The sequence below is a fragment of the Podarcis liolepis genome (genome assembly GCF_965112155.1).
Source record: "Podarcis liolepis genome assembly, chromosome: 17".
Taxonomy (NCBI): Eukaryota; Metazoa; Chordata; class Lepidosauria; order Squamata; family Lacertidae; genus Podarcis; species Podarcis liolepis.
In genome coordinates this window covers 21,721,623-21,737,685 of record NC_139571.1, presented here as the reverse complement: position 1 = coordinate 21,737,685, position 16,063 = coordinate 21,721,623, and the positions used below count along the sequence as shown (strand labels likewise).

Here is a 16,063-nt window from a genome sequence, read left to right as displayed (position 1 = left end):
TTTATTATCATTATCATCATCCTGAATTCAATAACTGTCAGGGAACTGCCATCGGCTCAGGGGCGAGAGGGGAAAAGCCGGATGGATTACAGAGAGCCCCCAAAGATAGTGGGAAGCAGCACCTCCTCAGCGGAGGAAGGAAGCCACGCCTCTAGTGGGAAGGAGGTGCAGGGCTCGGAGGAGGCAAGGCGGTGCCAGGACACCTTGTCTGAGCAAAGTGGGGAGGAGAGAGGTCCCCCGTTACCCATGCCTTCCTTGCGCAGTAGGCTTCCGCGCAGAGAGGGGAAGCGCAGACTGGGCGTCAAGAAACTACTCTGCTGGGGAAGGACCGCCCACTCTCAGATTCTGCCAGTGAATGAGTGAGTCACAGAATAGTGGCGCTCTGCATGGTGAAGGTTTTTTTTGGCACCAATAACAAGGCTTTACAACAGACCAGGGAGGCATTTGCCTGATTGCTGTCAAGCAACCCCCTGATACCATTACAGTAACAAAACTTACGGGCAAGATATCATTCTACTTACCACATTATTATCTGAACTATGTACATTGTGGCATCGTTCAGTGCATTGAAGAAGTCCATCAGCACCTTCCCCTTTTCTCCCATTTTCCCAATAACAATTCCGAAGACAAGGCAAAAGACTATCAGGCCAAGAACGTTAATACCATCGGAATACAAACCCACTATTTTGTATTCCTTGGTTATATTCTGCAGATTGAGAGTGAAGGAGAAAAGTTACCAATCAGCAACAATGCCAAGAGGCTGATATTGATGAACTGGGAGAATAAAGATACAATTCCCTTTAATAAATGGATCGACAATATGATAACACTCGCAAATTATGAACACTTTACAGATGTAGACTTTGGTTGCATAAATATGACAATACAGTCGTACCTTGGAAGTCGAAAAGCCTAATTCTCGAACGTTTTGGCTCCGAACATCACAAACCCGGAAGTGACTGTTCTGATTTATGAACTATTTTTGGAAGCCGAATGTCTGACGGGGCTTCCAATTGGGTGTAGGAGCTTCCTGCAACCAATCAGAAGCTGCGCTTTGGTTTTCGAACGTTTTGGAAGTCGAACGGACTTCCGGAACTGATTCCATTTGACTTCCAAGGCATGGCTGTATTTGGAATGAGTCTAGACAAAATGTAGTGAGCTATTAATATTCCCATATGTATTAGGATAATAATATCTGATTTATAAAAGAATGTATGGGTTCGGGTATTTTTCATATATATTTGTATATTGTGGATTTCCCCCCTACATATTTTTGTGCCTTTTTATTTCTCTTTTTCTTTGCATCACTTTATTTCTTTAAACTGAAATCTTTTCAATAAAATATGAATACCAACAACACGTTTTCTTGATATGAAACTTAAGCAGCTTTCTCGTTCAGGAAACTCTAGAAACTTAAGCCTGTTTGGTGTTTATTGGTTAGTAAAGGGAAAGGGACCCCTGACCATTAGGTCTAGTCGTGGCCAACTCTGGGGCTGTGGCGCTCATCTCGCTTTATTGGCCAAGGGAGCCGGCGTACAGCTTCCGGGTCATGTGGCCAGCATGACAAAGCTGTTTCTGGTGAACCAGAGCAGTGCACGGAAACACCGTTTACCTTCCCGCCAGAGCGGCACCTATTTATCTACTTGTACTTTGACGTGCTTTCGAACTGCTAGGTTGGCAGGAGCAGGGACCGAGCAATGGGAGCTCACCCCGTCGTGGAGATTCAAACTGCTGACCTTCTGATCTGCAAGTCCTAGGCTCTGTGGTTTAACCCACAGCGCCACCTGTGTCCCATTTATTGGTTAGTTTGCTACTTTATTCCTTGGGTTATAGAAGGCATAGGCAACCTCCAGCTCTCCAGATGTTTTGGACTACAATTCCCATCATCCCTGACCACTGGTCCTGTTAGCTAGGGATCATGCCTATGCCTGGGTTATAGTTTTGAAAGTATTGGTTTGTGTAGTGCTACTAAATGGCTGCATGCGGAGCCTCTGGAGAACAAATGATCTTAAAGAATTTGACCACAAGCTTGGGTCTTTTAACAGTGTGGTCCAGTAGATCCTTTTCAATTCCTGTTATTAATTATCACATTAACAAGCAGAATTTTACTACCCTAACCCTTTCGTCATAATTTCAATAGTTTCAGTGCAATACAACAACCAGTAGTAATCATACCTTTGAAATCTCTGTTGGCAGTACAGTCGAGAGTGGGTCTGGTGTAGGAATAGTAGCATTTTTGTCTACTTCCGTTGTGATCGTTATTTCTACACGCTTGGTCTTATACTGAAAGTTAAGAAAACATACATTACATTCTTAGGATATAATGGATTGACAAGGAAACTATTTTTTAAACTTCTTTTCAGGGTGGAAGGTGTTTAGTGAGGCCTAGAATGCTGATATATACTATTTATGGTTTCAACATGTCAACAACAGCTGACATGCAGATGCATTATAATGTGTACATAGATAGAAATAGCTAATATGATATTAGGAAATCATCATGAAGGGTTATGTTAGAACAAGAGCCAACATTGTATGGAATAAATGATTTGGTTTTCTTTATACCTACTGTACGGAAGTTAGCAAAAGGACAACGAAAATGGATTTTACACTCTCTAATGGTAGCCAAGAGGCTGATACTGATGAACTGGAAGAATAAAGATATGATCTCCTTTAATCAGTGGATTGATAATATGATAACACTTGCAACCGGCTAACGGACTGCTTACAGACATAGACTCTGCTTGGATAAATACGACAATATTTGGAATGAATTTATACAAAATGCTGCAGACTATTAATATTTCTATCAGTATTAGGATAGCAATATCAAATTTATAAAAGCATGTATGGGTTAGGGTATTTTTTGTACATCCGCATATAGTTTTTCCGCCTTTACACAGTTCTGTGTTTTGTTGTTTTTCCTTTCTCCTTTCTTTTTGTATCTACTGCGTTATATCTGAATTTTTTCAATAAAATATCTAAATAATAATAATAATAATAACAAGTTTGTTTGATGAAGTATTTGTTTAATGCAGGGTTTCCGAACTTGGGTCTCCACCTGTTTTTTTTGGACTACAGTTCCCATCATCCCTGACCACTGGTCCTGCTACCTAGGGATGATGGGAGTTGTAGTCCTAAAACAGCTGGAGACCAAAGTTTGGGAAACTCTGGTTTCATGTTTCCCTTTTGGGGTTCATTGTATTTCACAAGGCTAGTTGCCTGTGTGAAACAGAGTAGAGGCAACTCCCCATTTACACAGGGGTTGTGTTCTGAGGCACCGCACGCATCGGCGGGACACACACAAGCCGTGTGCCAAAAAAACAGCAGTGGTTGCGAGCATGCTGATTGCAAGCAAATGGGGAGTTGCCTGTGTAAATAACGACGACAAAGCACTGGTTGGTGGGGTGGTGTTGCTCACCGGGCTCCCTGACCCCAAGTATCCCTGCTGCTTACCAAGAGAGAGAAGCAGAAGGGCAAGGGGCAGGAAGCTCAGCAAAGCCAATCTGATGCTCCTGTGCTGAGCTCCTCGCTCGTTGCTCCTCCCTGTCCACCTCTTGGTAACCAGGAGCAACGCTTGCTGTTGGGAAGCCCTGCCTGCCCTGCCCTGCCAACTGCTGTTGTGTAAGACGATAAGTGTGAGACTGTTCCAGAAAACTTTGCCAAGGGAATTAGGAGTGTTGGGAGAGGGGCAGTTAAGAGAACACAACATCCTCTCCGAAGAGCCACACCTGAGCCAGGGTCATGTCCTCGTGTTGGTTTATTTCTACATTCCTTATTCCTTCTACCTAACGCTTCTCCTCCTTCACCGTAAGTGCAAGCAATCAGAAAACCATAAAATTCCCTCTGATTCCTCACTTTCTTTTTCTGAGCTATAAAGATGACGCCTTGCAGGCCAATCCCAGTGCTGAGTAAGTTGCAGCCACGTAATATTTCTGCACCACTAGAAAAAGGGAACCACTTGGCCTATGAAGGCCTTTGGTTTTGTATCTTAATGTCGCCCTGGAATGCAAGCTTTATATGTTGCTTTGGTTCTGAAAATTGTTGTCTAATGCGTTAGTAATTGGAAAGAAAACCCTAATTTTTCCTTGATGTTTTCATTAGGGTTGTGTTTTTTTGCACCCAAAATATCACAGTATCCTACAGTATAAGCACCACAATGTTGTTTTATGGAGGTGGAGAAATAAATGCAGAGTAAGGTAAAGGTAAAGGTAAAGAGACCCGTGACCATTAGGTCCAGTTGTGGCCGACTCTGGGGTTGCGGCGCTCATCTCACTTTACTGGCCGAGGGAGCCGGCATACAGCTTCCGGGTTGTGTGGCCAGCATGACTAAGCCACTTCTGGCGAACCAGAGCAGTGCACGGAAACGCCGTTTACCTTCCCGCCAGAGCGGTACCTATTTATCTACTTGCACTTTGACGTGCTTTCGAACTGCTAGGTTGGCAGGAGCAGGGACCGAGCAACGGGAACTCACTCCGTCGCGGGGATTCGAACTGCTGACCTTCTCATTGGCAAGTCCTAGGCTCTGTGGTTTAACCCACTGTGCCACCCAGAGAAGGGGTTAGTAAATACCAGAATAGGGGTTAGTAAATACCAAGATTGAACTTACCTGTTGGAAACAGGCCTGCACAAGGTTTTCTGGGAACATATTCCTGCAGAAGGATTTTAAGATCTTTAATGATATTGCAATGTAACAATACAAAGTATATTCAAGAAGCAATAAGGAATGCTGGTGATAATGTTTTTTTTCCTCTCTCTCTCTCCACATATCCCAGGATATATTATATCAAGGCTCAAAGTTCTAGGAAGATCTGTTCAAGGTGAAACACTTATGTAAGGCCTTAAAGAGTCAACGTTTTAACAAATGGGTTCACAACAGACTGGGATCTTTCTTCCATGCTATATTTGTCATTCAGTCGGGATGCAGTGCATGGGATACAGATATACAATCTTACTGGATTGACAGAGTAGGATAAAAATGTCCCACCCAGACTTTGTAACACTCTCTCCTTGTTGTGTTTAGTGATTATATCATTTTGTTTTGGCAGACAAATGGTTCCAAATACTGCATTGGGCAGGGGACACCTACCAGCTGAGTAAAGAAAAAGAAAAGGCTAGTATGAATTGCATATGATACCCTCTGTGCTTCATCAAGAAAAGGAACTGCATCATTATGAACAAGTCCTTTATATTGGTCAGAATCCAGCATTGCATGAGCAGATTTCCACTTGGGCATCTGGACTTCAACATCTCTGCTTCTCCCCACAAAATATGCTCCAGAGAAACCACAACACCTGGAGCAGGTGAATGAAAGCACTCAGAGGGCTCCACAGGGAGAAGAGGAATGTGAAGTCTTGTTGTAAAAACAGAGGTTTATTCTGCTTGCTCAAGGTCTGCAGACAGCACTGAATACAATCTATTGCTTAAAAGTTCTAGATGCTCAGGTTGTGAACGTGATCCGTGTGGGAGGCATGTTTACAACCCGCAGTGCCGTGTCTGTGCACGCGCGGGTTGCGATTCGGCGCTTCTGCGCATGTGCAAGGCACAATTTAGTGTTTCTGCACATGTACAAGTGCCGAAACCCGGAAGTAACCCGTTCTGGTACTTCCAGGTTCGGAGCGGTGCACAACCTGAAAACACACAACCTGAAGCATCTGTAACTTGAGGTATGACTGTACAAGCTTTTCCATCTTTCAGATACATATGGTTTGATAGCTTAAAATTGAGACAGTGGCATTTATGGTGCAATCGGTTTAGCAACAGAACAGAATTTGAGAGCTCACCTAACCAAGTCTAACATAGCATCCACTGTGGAGACCTCCGGTGTACTGCCCATTCTGTCAATCTCCGCAGCATTCTGGGACACTCCTGGTTTGATAGCCACAACCAACACAACCCCTGTAATGGAGAAAAATAACATTCTGAACAGATGTAAATCTTGCACACAGCATTTTATATTATTTTTACAAGGTGTACAATGGCTGTTTCCAGAGCACAGCAAATGACAGGCCAGGATTGTGTCAGCTGTAGGGTCAGTGATTTTTCCTTTCAAGTTTGGTGGAAAACTGAGTTCACTGTTACAGGATACAAAGTCGCCACAAGATCGTGTTAAGGAATGCAGTTTAATGGGTTAATTCCTTTAGTGAGGAAACAGCTGACTCATTTCTGAGCTTCTGTGGCACAACAGAGAGTAAGCTTTATAGGAGGTGAAAGGATAAACACACAACCCACCAAGTCATTCAGCCTATTGATGAACCAAGGCAGCAGATGGACATAGGGGCCAAAGTTGCACATTCACAATAAGCGTAATGATGGTTTATGTGAATGTGCTGGATCCTAAGGAAGAGATTGCAGCTGCTTTGGTCCTGCCTGGTCCTTGTTTGCTCAGTAATAATAATAATAATAATAATAATAATAATAATAATTTATTTATTTATACCCCGCCCATCTGGCTGGGTTTCCCTAGCCACTCTGGACAGCTTCCGGCAGAATATTAAAATACAAGAATTCACCAAATATTAAAAGCTTCCCTAAACAGTACAGGTAACGGTACAGGTACAGGTAATCCCATGGTTAAGCATTATAATTGTTGTTAAGACAATCCTGTATGCCTATGAAATCACATATCTGGAATGTAGCATGGAGGGGGGAAAACATCCTTCTCCATGAGAATGACTCTAGATGTAACAGTTTATCCAAACATGCTCTTTCTAAAAAATTTGGGTGAGGTGAAAAATGACTGTTCACTTCTGATGTGCATTTAAAATAAAAACAAAACATCATTGTACAATGCAAATAAATTTAAGGATTATAAAGATTCTAGGATTACCTAGGATTACGGCTAAAGCTGTAGTGAAGAAGTAGTAAACAACTGCCCTCAAGCCAATCTTTCCAGAAATGCCGGAGTCCAAAGCAGCAACACCTGGGGATATTTGGAAAATAATGAGATTCTAGTTCATAAACATTTGTAAATAAATGCAGTTCATGTCTAGATCAGATCAGATCAGATCAGATCAGAAGAATCTTTATTTGCATCAGTCACTAGCCATAGCAAGAAAATAAAATAAAATGTACTGAAGAGGTGAAAACTTAACTATACAAAACACATTTTGGAGGTTTATATCAATAGTAAAATAATGGATCTTATTCTAACTGCCCCTGCTAGAAACCTTGCAGTTTTTTGCTGCCACCTGATCATCTTGATCTGCTAGAAGAAAGGGCAGAGTAGCAAGGGTTGAGTGACTTGGCATGGACAACGTCACTCCTCAAATCTTTTTATAAGGAGTGCAAGCCAGAAGCACATGAGCCACCGACTCAATACTGCCATCTCCACATGGCCAGTTCATGTCTACATTTCTGATATTTGCTTTACCTATTCTCCTTGCATTGTGGGTGACTTCCAATTAATCTTTTCCACTTGCAGAAAAAGCTTTTGATACACACGAAGGGCCGTACGTAGTTCAGTGGCAAAACAGTCATTTCACATGCGGAGGGTCCCAATCCCGGGCATCTCAAGGTACGACTGGGAATGTGCCCCGCCTGAAACCCTGGGGAGATGCTGACCCGCCAATGGAGACAATAGTGAGCTAAATGCACTAATCATGGTTTGATTTGGTATAAGATGACTTCATATGTTCATATGAAATGCCTACTAACATAGTAGAGTTAAGGGAACTTCCAAGACAGTGTGGAAGGGGGCGCAGGGGGTTGCAGAAGGAAGAGGAAATTGGTTGAAACCACTTGTTAGTAGACACTTCTGTTCGATCAACCAGTATGGCAGCATTACTCTCTGTTTACAACAACTGTCAAGCAGATCCCTGGAATCTCACAAGCATGGCATCAAGGTGTTGTATCTCATCTGCTGCACCACCTTCAGATTGATTAATCAAAGATATACCATATTTACTTGAGTCTAATGTGCCATCGAATCTAATGCACACCTCAATTTTCAGAACCTGGAAACCAAAAAATGTATTTGCTGGCGGATGTAAATGTGCCATCAAATCTAATGCACACCTTAATTTTTGCAACGTAATTTGGCTAAAAAAGGTGAACATTAGACTCAAGTAAATATGGTGTTACCCTGAACATACAGGTCTCATTGGGTCATTGTGGCTGATAGTCAGCATCCTATCCTGATAATGTATCTGTTTGTGCCATTTTACTCTATGTCGTACATGCCACCTTTTTAACTTGCATAGGAAAATCTAACTGCTTTTAAAAGCGACTAAGTGGCATGGGAAATTTATTTCATGAGATGGATGTTAGCCTGTCTTTTCATCTAATAAAATAAACTAATCAGTTTTAGAAATAAGACATCATTTCAGAATTTCAGACAGGAACATAGTACAGTGATACCTCTGGTTATGAACTTAATTCATTCCGGAGGTCCGTTCTTAACCTGAAACTGTTCTTAACCTGAGGTACCACTTTAGCTAATGGGGCCTCCTGCTGCCCACCGTGCCGAGGTGCATTAATCATTTTGTGCTTTATGAGCAATTAGGTTAAAAAAAAATAAACCCTCACTTTCTACTTGTCATTTTTTAAAAAAACACAACATTGCAAATTATATACCCCTCACAATGAAAAAAATACAAATCAGAAATGGAACATGAAAGCTCATGAGGTTTGTTTGTTGGTACCGCATGCCTATTTTCATGGAATTATATTGCACGTGGATCTGAAGATTGGAGCTGTAGTTTTCAAATTACTGGGCAAGCATGCTTAAGCAGAACCAAGTGAAGGACAGAGAAAATACCACAAAAGGAGAGAGTGCAACAGTCGCAAAAGAAATGAAATTAAAAGAAAGAGACAATAGGAGCAACATAAGAACCGTTGTAAAGGTTCAGCATTCTCATAAAACCCCCCATCATTTCCATGAAGAAGGATTTGTGAATCACAGACTTATATTATGCTCAAAAAGACACTTATTGTTCTCAAAAAAACCCCAAAACCTCTCTCTTTCACTTAATAATAATTCTGTTAAGAAATGTTCCTGGAACAGAAGTCAAGAAGGAAGTACTTCTGTCTATTTGTCAATGCTAAGAAATTTCATTCAGCAACACAGATAAAACTTCTTAAAAAACAAAACAAAATCAAGCAAACCTTGGGACAGTGTTCAAATTTCACAAGGTTTTCCAGATAGGGAAAAGCTGCAACAAGCTCAGTTTAATAAGCAAGGTCTGCATTACATACCAATCACATACATTCATAGGTAAGATCTTTTGCTAAAAAAATTTCCAGCATTTCAGTGGTTTTCAGAGAGATAAGACTCTGAAGACCTATTCCTATGGACAAGTAACTGAAGGACAGAGGATCGATCCATAGCTCCATTGCAAGGAGATCTTATCACTTGATCATGTTGGCACTAGGCACTCTGGCAGAGAAGCTGTGTTTGAATTGTGAATTCCTCACAGCCCTTCTTCTATGCAAAAGGACAAATATGCAGTTATGGTAGGAGCTCCTCTACCTCCATTCTTCAGTGTCCTGGCTGGTTTGGTCCTTCATCCCCTTAACTATAAACAGTACAAATTTGTATCACTCTCTTTTTTAATAAAAAATAAAAAAAATTAATTTTTTATTATTATTAAAATAATTCAGCATTAATACACACATACTGCGAATATACAAGCATACAAACATACATTTCATACAATCCTTAAAAATGTTCAAACATACCTACACTCAATCCCACAGATAATTCCTTTTCCCATCACCATCCACAAGCCTTCACTCCACCTTTGTGTTAGACTTCCAATCTATTCCATTGCAATTTCTTTCCACTTCTATTACTTTCTTTCACACACCTTTAACCTAATTTCATGCTTCTTTTTCTATTACACATTGTTATCCATCTTATTTAGTATTTCAGTATTTAAAACAGAACTCGTTTATTCGAATAGGAGTTCTGATTTTTCAGTATGGTTTTGCAAGTATCCTTTAAACACCTCCCAGTCCCTGTATCACTCTCAATAGCTCCTTTAAGGGACAAAGACCCAAGTATTACACAAGGGGATTGGAGAGGCAGTGGTGGAGGAAGGGGGGTGCGGTGGGGGCAGGCCGCCCCGGGTGTCACCACAGGGTGTGTGTGACAAAATGCTGGGCGGCACTAAGGCCTGTAGCGCCCAAGCCACGTGTCTCTCCTGGGAGTGACACGGTGGCTTGAGCGCCCGCAGGCTCTACGCTACCCTAAACGGCCCACCCACCACCTCCCCCTCAGCTGAGTGGGAGGGGCAGGCAGACTCCAGAGGCCCCATGGAGCATCCTGTCCCACCTTCTGGGCGGGTGGCCCCGCCCCATGGCCCAGGGCATGTGCGCTGCCCCCAGGCGCCTAATCGGCTTGCTCCGCCACTGTGGAGAGAATCCTGTCATTTCCTTGCACCCCAAGATCAACATAATTGCCCTGGTGCAGCCATGTGGCAGCTGCCAGTATAGTGTGTTAATGGCTTATCCTGTACTGTGGCCAGAATTGTGACCGTGTCCCAGTACAAAGCTATAGAGCTCTGTTCTATGTTCTTTATGGGGTGGTGCCTCGGCATATTGACTTCTACTGCCATGTTTCAGCATTTCAGTGTTTTAAAGGTAAAGGGACCCCTGACCATTAGGTCCAGTCGCAGACGACTCTGGGGTTGCGGCACTCATCTCGCTTTATTGGCTGAGGGAGCCGGCATACAGCTTCCGGGTCATGTGGCCAGCATGAGTAAGCCACTTCTGGTGAACCAGAGTAGCGCACGGAAACGCCATTTACCTTCCCGCCAGAGCAGTACCTATTTATCTACTTGCACTTTGACATGCTTTCAAACTGCTAGGTTGTCAGGAGCAGGGACCGAGCAATGAGAGCTCACCCTGTCGCAGGGATTCGAACCGCTGACCTTCTGATTGGCAAGCCCAAGAGGCTCAGTGGTTTAGACCAAAGCGCCACCCATGTCCCTTCAGTGTTTTAAAGGTCCCACTAAATTACTAAGATGGAGACCCAGAACCAAATTTCAGTTGAGCAAGGCTTCCATTCTGAACGATGTTGCGAGATAATAAGATATGCGTGCCTCTGCACATGTGCAGAGTTCCTTCTCTGCACAGAGTGACCAGCGTTAGTCCCTCAAAACACCCGATATTAGGTAGAAGATCAAAGGGTGTGCCTTTCAGGCAGGCTTGAACTCAAAGCAGCTCTCTTTCAGAAATTAGCCACTGATGAAATCTGAAAGTCATCACTGAGTGTGAATCAGCAGTACTCCTCCTCCCTTTCTCAGAGCAAGGCCTGAACAAGTCACCTAGCTATTAGAGGGAAACTGACAGAATCTATTTCTTCCTCCATTCCATTTAGCCCACACAATAAATTGGTCATTAAAGAGGATCAGCAAAAAAGCCTGTCCTGTTTTAACTGCCTGTGCCAACACTGCTCTATTTGATGATCAAACCATAAATCCTCTTTCTACAGAGATTGATTTCATACTGCATACTTGGCCAGTTCCCGAGGCAGACAATAGGTGCTTGTTGTGCTTGCACAAGATATAGACTGCAGAGACAAAATGCATGACCTCAAGCACACATGCCATGCTTTTGAAGAGTGTGGTTACTACTTAACCAAGCGCAATCAAACATTAAAATGAGCTCTGCTGGAAGAGGACGTGCATTAAGAACTGATTCACACAACCACTTCAGTGTACAGTTCGGCAAAGCAGGTGGCTACGTATAATGTGGTTGTGCTTTGTGAACGTGTCAGCAGAATGATGTGGATGATCTGGAATTCAAAAGCAGCCTGCACACAAACCAGGTTGCACGTGATGTGTAACTGATCAACTCACATAACCTAATATGAGGGGGAAATTCTAGTTTGCCTACATTGCAGAACAATCACATTACCATCTCTTTGAAAACTGCATCACAACCACCTTGCAAATTTCAGACTAAGGCAATCATTGTCTTCCCAGAAGACTGTGAGGATTTACACATGTCTTCTATGACGCACGACCCATTTCCTCCTTTAACTCTCATCTGATGACTGTCAGAACAAGAGGGAATCTTGTCTTACAGAAGGATTTGTGAGGGCACCTGGCTTGATAGTAGTGCATATGGAAGGATCTAGAGGTCTTAGTGGACCACAAGCTTAACATGAGTAAACAGTGTGATGCAGCACCAAAAAAGAAAAGAAAAGCTAATGCAATTCTAGACTGCATCAAGAGAAGTCTAGTGTCCAGATCAAGGGCCACCCAAACTAAAAAACTGAAGGAATGACCGCCGGATGTGGAGCACACTTCCATCCGCAGACAAGCCACAGCTGTCTGAACATTATGCCCTCTATCTAACCTTTGGCTTTCTCAGTGGTCTGCCGTGCTCTGTCTGTGACCTTTGTCTCCTTCATTATACATTGCTCAAGGGGAAAATGAAGCGGTAGAAACAGGTGCCAAAATAACTTTGCACCTGCATTACCAACTCCTGCCTCATGCCCTTCACTTCACCCAACTCTACAGTTTTGTGATTCTATGATTGTTAAGTTCCGAATTTGAGGGACGCAGGTGGTGCTGTGGTCTAAACCACTGAGCCTCTTGGGCTTGCTGATCAGAAGGTCGGCGGTTCGAATCTGCACAACGGGATGAGCTCCTGTTGCTCTGTCCCAGCTCCTGCCAACGTAGCAGTTTGAAAGCATGCCAGTGCAAGTAGATAAATAGGTACAGCTGCGGCAGGAAGGTAAATGGTGTTTCCGTGCGCTCTGGCACTCGTCACAGTCCTCCGTGCACCAGTAGCGGTTTAGTCATGCTGGCCACATGACCCAGAATGCTGTCTGCGGACAAACGCCGGCTCCCTCAGCCTGAAAGCGAGATGAGCGCCGCAACCTCATAGTCACCTTTGATTGGACTTAACCGTCCAGGGGTCCTTTTACTTTTCAGCTGTCCTAATTAGCTTGAAAAGGTGAGTACTCCATTTAGCTCTAGTCTTTGTCCTGCTTGGCAAACAATGCCCTTCATCACTGTCATTTCCTTGCACTTCACGCCAATGATCTGAACACTTTCTTCCTTTCCTTGTAAGATTTTTAATAATTCAGAATATGCAAACTTCTGCCTATTTACACATCCCTACTAAGACGACTCAGATATCTCACACTGCAAAGCCACAGCTACTTTCTTGTAGAGGTATCTAGCACGGTGCCCTGCAGATGTTGCTGGACTGGACAACTGGAAATGGATACAATATTAGTTGGTTCCAACATCAAATTTGTAAGTAACTTTATCAGATGACTATCTGTAAGAAGCACACTTATTCATGTATACAGCTCTTCACGTAAGCAAAAATTAACATGTCGGCAATTTCCAGCTTCTTAATTTCCCCACCTGAAGCCTAAATAGTAAACCAGAAGTGTACATTACTGAGTTGTCATATTTTAAAATATTTACAAGTATCCATTTTTTTTAAAAAAAAAATATCAAGCAAAACTTGGGATTTCTGTGAATAAAACATTTAAATCATGTTAAGTGCACCTTTATTAGGTACCCCCTCCATAAAAAAAAAGTTTAAACACTTTTGGATGTTCACGTCATGTATAATTAATATGGCATATACCGTATTTTTTGCTCTATAAGACTCACTTTTTCCCTCCTAAAAAGTAAGGGGAAATGTGTGCGCGTCTTATGGAGCGAATGCAGGCTGCACAGCTACCCCAGAAGCCAGAACAGCAAGAGGGATTGCTGCTTTCACTGTGCAGTGATTCCTCTTGCTGTTCTGGCTTCTGAGATTCAGAATATTTTTTCTTGTTTTCCTCCTCCAAAAACTAGGTGCGTCTTGTGGTCTGGTGCGTCTTATAGAGCGAAAAATACGGTATTTTTGTTTTTGCTTTCTGAGCATGTAATCCAGTGGTCCCTGGGAAGGAGTGTTGGGCCCATAGGATATATTGGATATCCCCTTCTAGCTTCAGAGAGTGAGATCCAGTACAGTCATACCTTGGAAATCGAATGGAATCCATTCCAGAAGTCCATTCAACTTCCAAAACCAAAGCGTGGCTTCTGATTGGCTGCAGGAAGCTCCTGCAGCCAAACAGAAGAGCAGAAGCCACGTCGGACATTCAGCTTCGCAAATCGGGTTTTGTCACTTCCGGGTTTGCAGCATTTGGGAGCCAAAACGTTTGAGAACTAAGCTGTTCTGAAACCAAGGTATGACTGTACTCAATTTTCTCTTCCCACAGTTCTAATGCAGAACTTCAGCGTCATTAGGATCAAAAAGGGGACATGGCAGGGTACAGTTTGGGGGGGGGGGGTGCTGGTCATCACAAGGCGCTAGCATTTAGGATATGCTGTCTTGCGCCTTAACAGGATGGCTCTTTAAGCTTCCTGAACGATTTACTTTCAATTTATGCCTTCTGACTAAAGGTACAGGGACCCCTGACCGTTAGGTCTATTCGTGGCTGACTCTGGGGTTGTGGCGTTCATCTCACTTTATTGGCCGAGGGAGCCGGCGTACAGCTTTTGGGTCATGTGGCCAGCTTGACTAAGCTGCTTCTGGCGAACCAGAGCAGCGCACAGAAACGCCGTTTACCTTCCCGCCGGAGCGGTACCTATTTATCTACTTGCACTTTGACGTTCTTTCGAATTGCTAGGTTGGCAGGAGCAGGGACTGAGCAACGGGAGCTCACCCCGTCGCGGGGATTTGAGCCGCCGACCTTCTGACTGGCAAGTCCTAGGCTCTGTGTTTTAACCCACAGCGCCACCTGCGTCCCGGAGCTCTAAAATGTATTCACTTCTCAAAGGTTTGTTGTTACTCTGAAACAGCACAAGACATCTGCTTTCCACTTGGAAGGATCAACACTCCCAGCTCTTCCTTCCAGAAGCAAAACCAGAGTTTTGCTTGGTACATACAAGATAACAGCGCTGGTGGCCAGGTGTGTCTCCTTTGGAGGGTATTTTATAACCGGGGAGCCATGTCTGACAAGGTCCTCTCTCTGACCACCCGACCTTAGGCAAGGAGTTTGCGTGAAGGAGGATCTCATAAGATGATTTTAGAGGATGGGCAAATTGATAGGGGATTAGGTACTCCTCCTCTCACCCCTGGCAATCCAATTTGGGAGGTTATCAGAGCATGGTTAGGCTATCCCTGCTGAGAACTGGTTGCAGTTGATGAAGCAGCTGCATGTAACTGACAAAAGACAAGAGCCCGCAGGAGAAACCCTGAGCTGAGAACCTGCTCTACAGTTGTGTAAATTTCAAAGTTTGAGCTTCCTAAAACCTGTTAAGGAACAATAATCTAGAAATAGGAGGTGAAGGAAATGCTTTGATATTACAGGGAACCAGGCAGAGGGCCTTCTCAGTAGTGGCACCCGCCCTGTGGAATGCCCTCCCATCAGATGTCAAGGAGATAAACAACTATCTGACTTTTAGAAGGCATCTGAAGGCAACCCTGTTTAGGGAAGTTTTTAATGTTTGATGTTTTATTGTGTTTTTAGTATTCTGTTGGGAGCCACCCAGGGTGGTTGGGGAAACCCAGCCAGATGGGCGGGGGATAAATAATAAATAATAAATAATTATTACATTATATTCTTAAAATAGCATCAGTGTAACATTTGAAAATCGTGGAAGTAAAGTTTTAAATGCTTAATGCTATTTTTTAACCAAACAGATTTTATTTACAGAAATAAGAATATATATATATATTTGGTCTTACCTGTTATCATACTTGATATAATTAATGGCAATATGATTAGCTTGAGCATCCTCATCAGAACTTCTCCAGGAAAGGCAAAGTAAAATTTATCCAGATTGGAGAGATTTCCATATTCCCTAACGGCGACACCCAATCCAATGCCTAAGAAGTAACAGTGAAATACAAAACCAGATTTAGTATTTGGGAGGGGGGGGGAGGAATGAAATCATGTTTTGAATATAATTTTAATCAACATAAAGCAAATTATGACAGTGCTGGAAATGTTTGTTCTTCAAAAGTACAGTGGTACCTCGGGTTATAAACGCTTCGGGTTACAAATGCTTTGGGTTACTAACTCCGCTAACCCAGAAATAATACCTCGGGTTAAGAACCTTGCCCCAGGATGAGACCGGAAATCGTGTGGTGGCGGCGCAACGGC

General features: G+C 43.1%; 1 protein-coding gene across 1 annotated transcript in view; it reads right to left on the bottom strand.

Annotated features, from left to right (window-relative positions):
- The window catches only part of SLC1A1 (solute carrier family 1 member 1), a 40,319-nt gene that overhangs the window by 11,623 nt on the left and 12,633 nt on the right, over window positions 1–16,063 (bottom strand). Inside the window, exons 2-7 of the mRNA XM_083482294.1 lie at window positions 15,646–15,786; window positions 6,830–6,922; window positions 5,784–5,898; window positions 4,610–4,652; window positions 2,176–2,283; window positions 522–706 (exon numbers count right to left, since the gene is read on the bottom strand). Of these exons, the coding sequence (XP_083338420.1) occupies window positions 522–706; window positions 2,176–2,283; window positions 4,610–4,652; window positions 5,784–5,898; window positions 6,830–6,922; window positions 15,646–15,786 (685 nt within the window). The remainder of the gene's footprint in view (window positions 1–521; window positions 707–2,175; window positions 2,284–4,609; window positions 4,653–5,783; window positions 5,899–6,829; window positions 6,923–15,645; window positions 15,787–16,063) is intronic.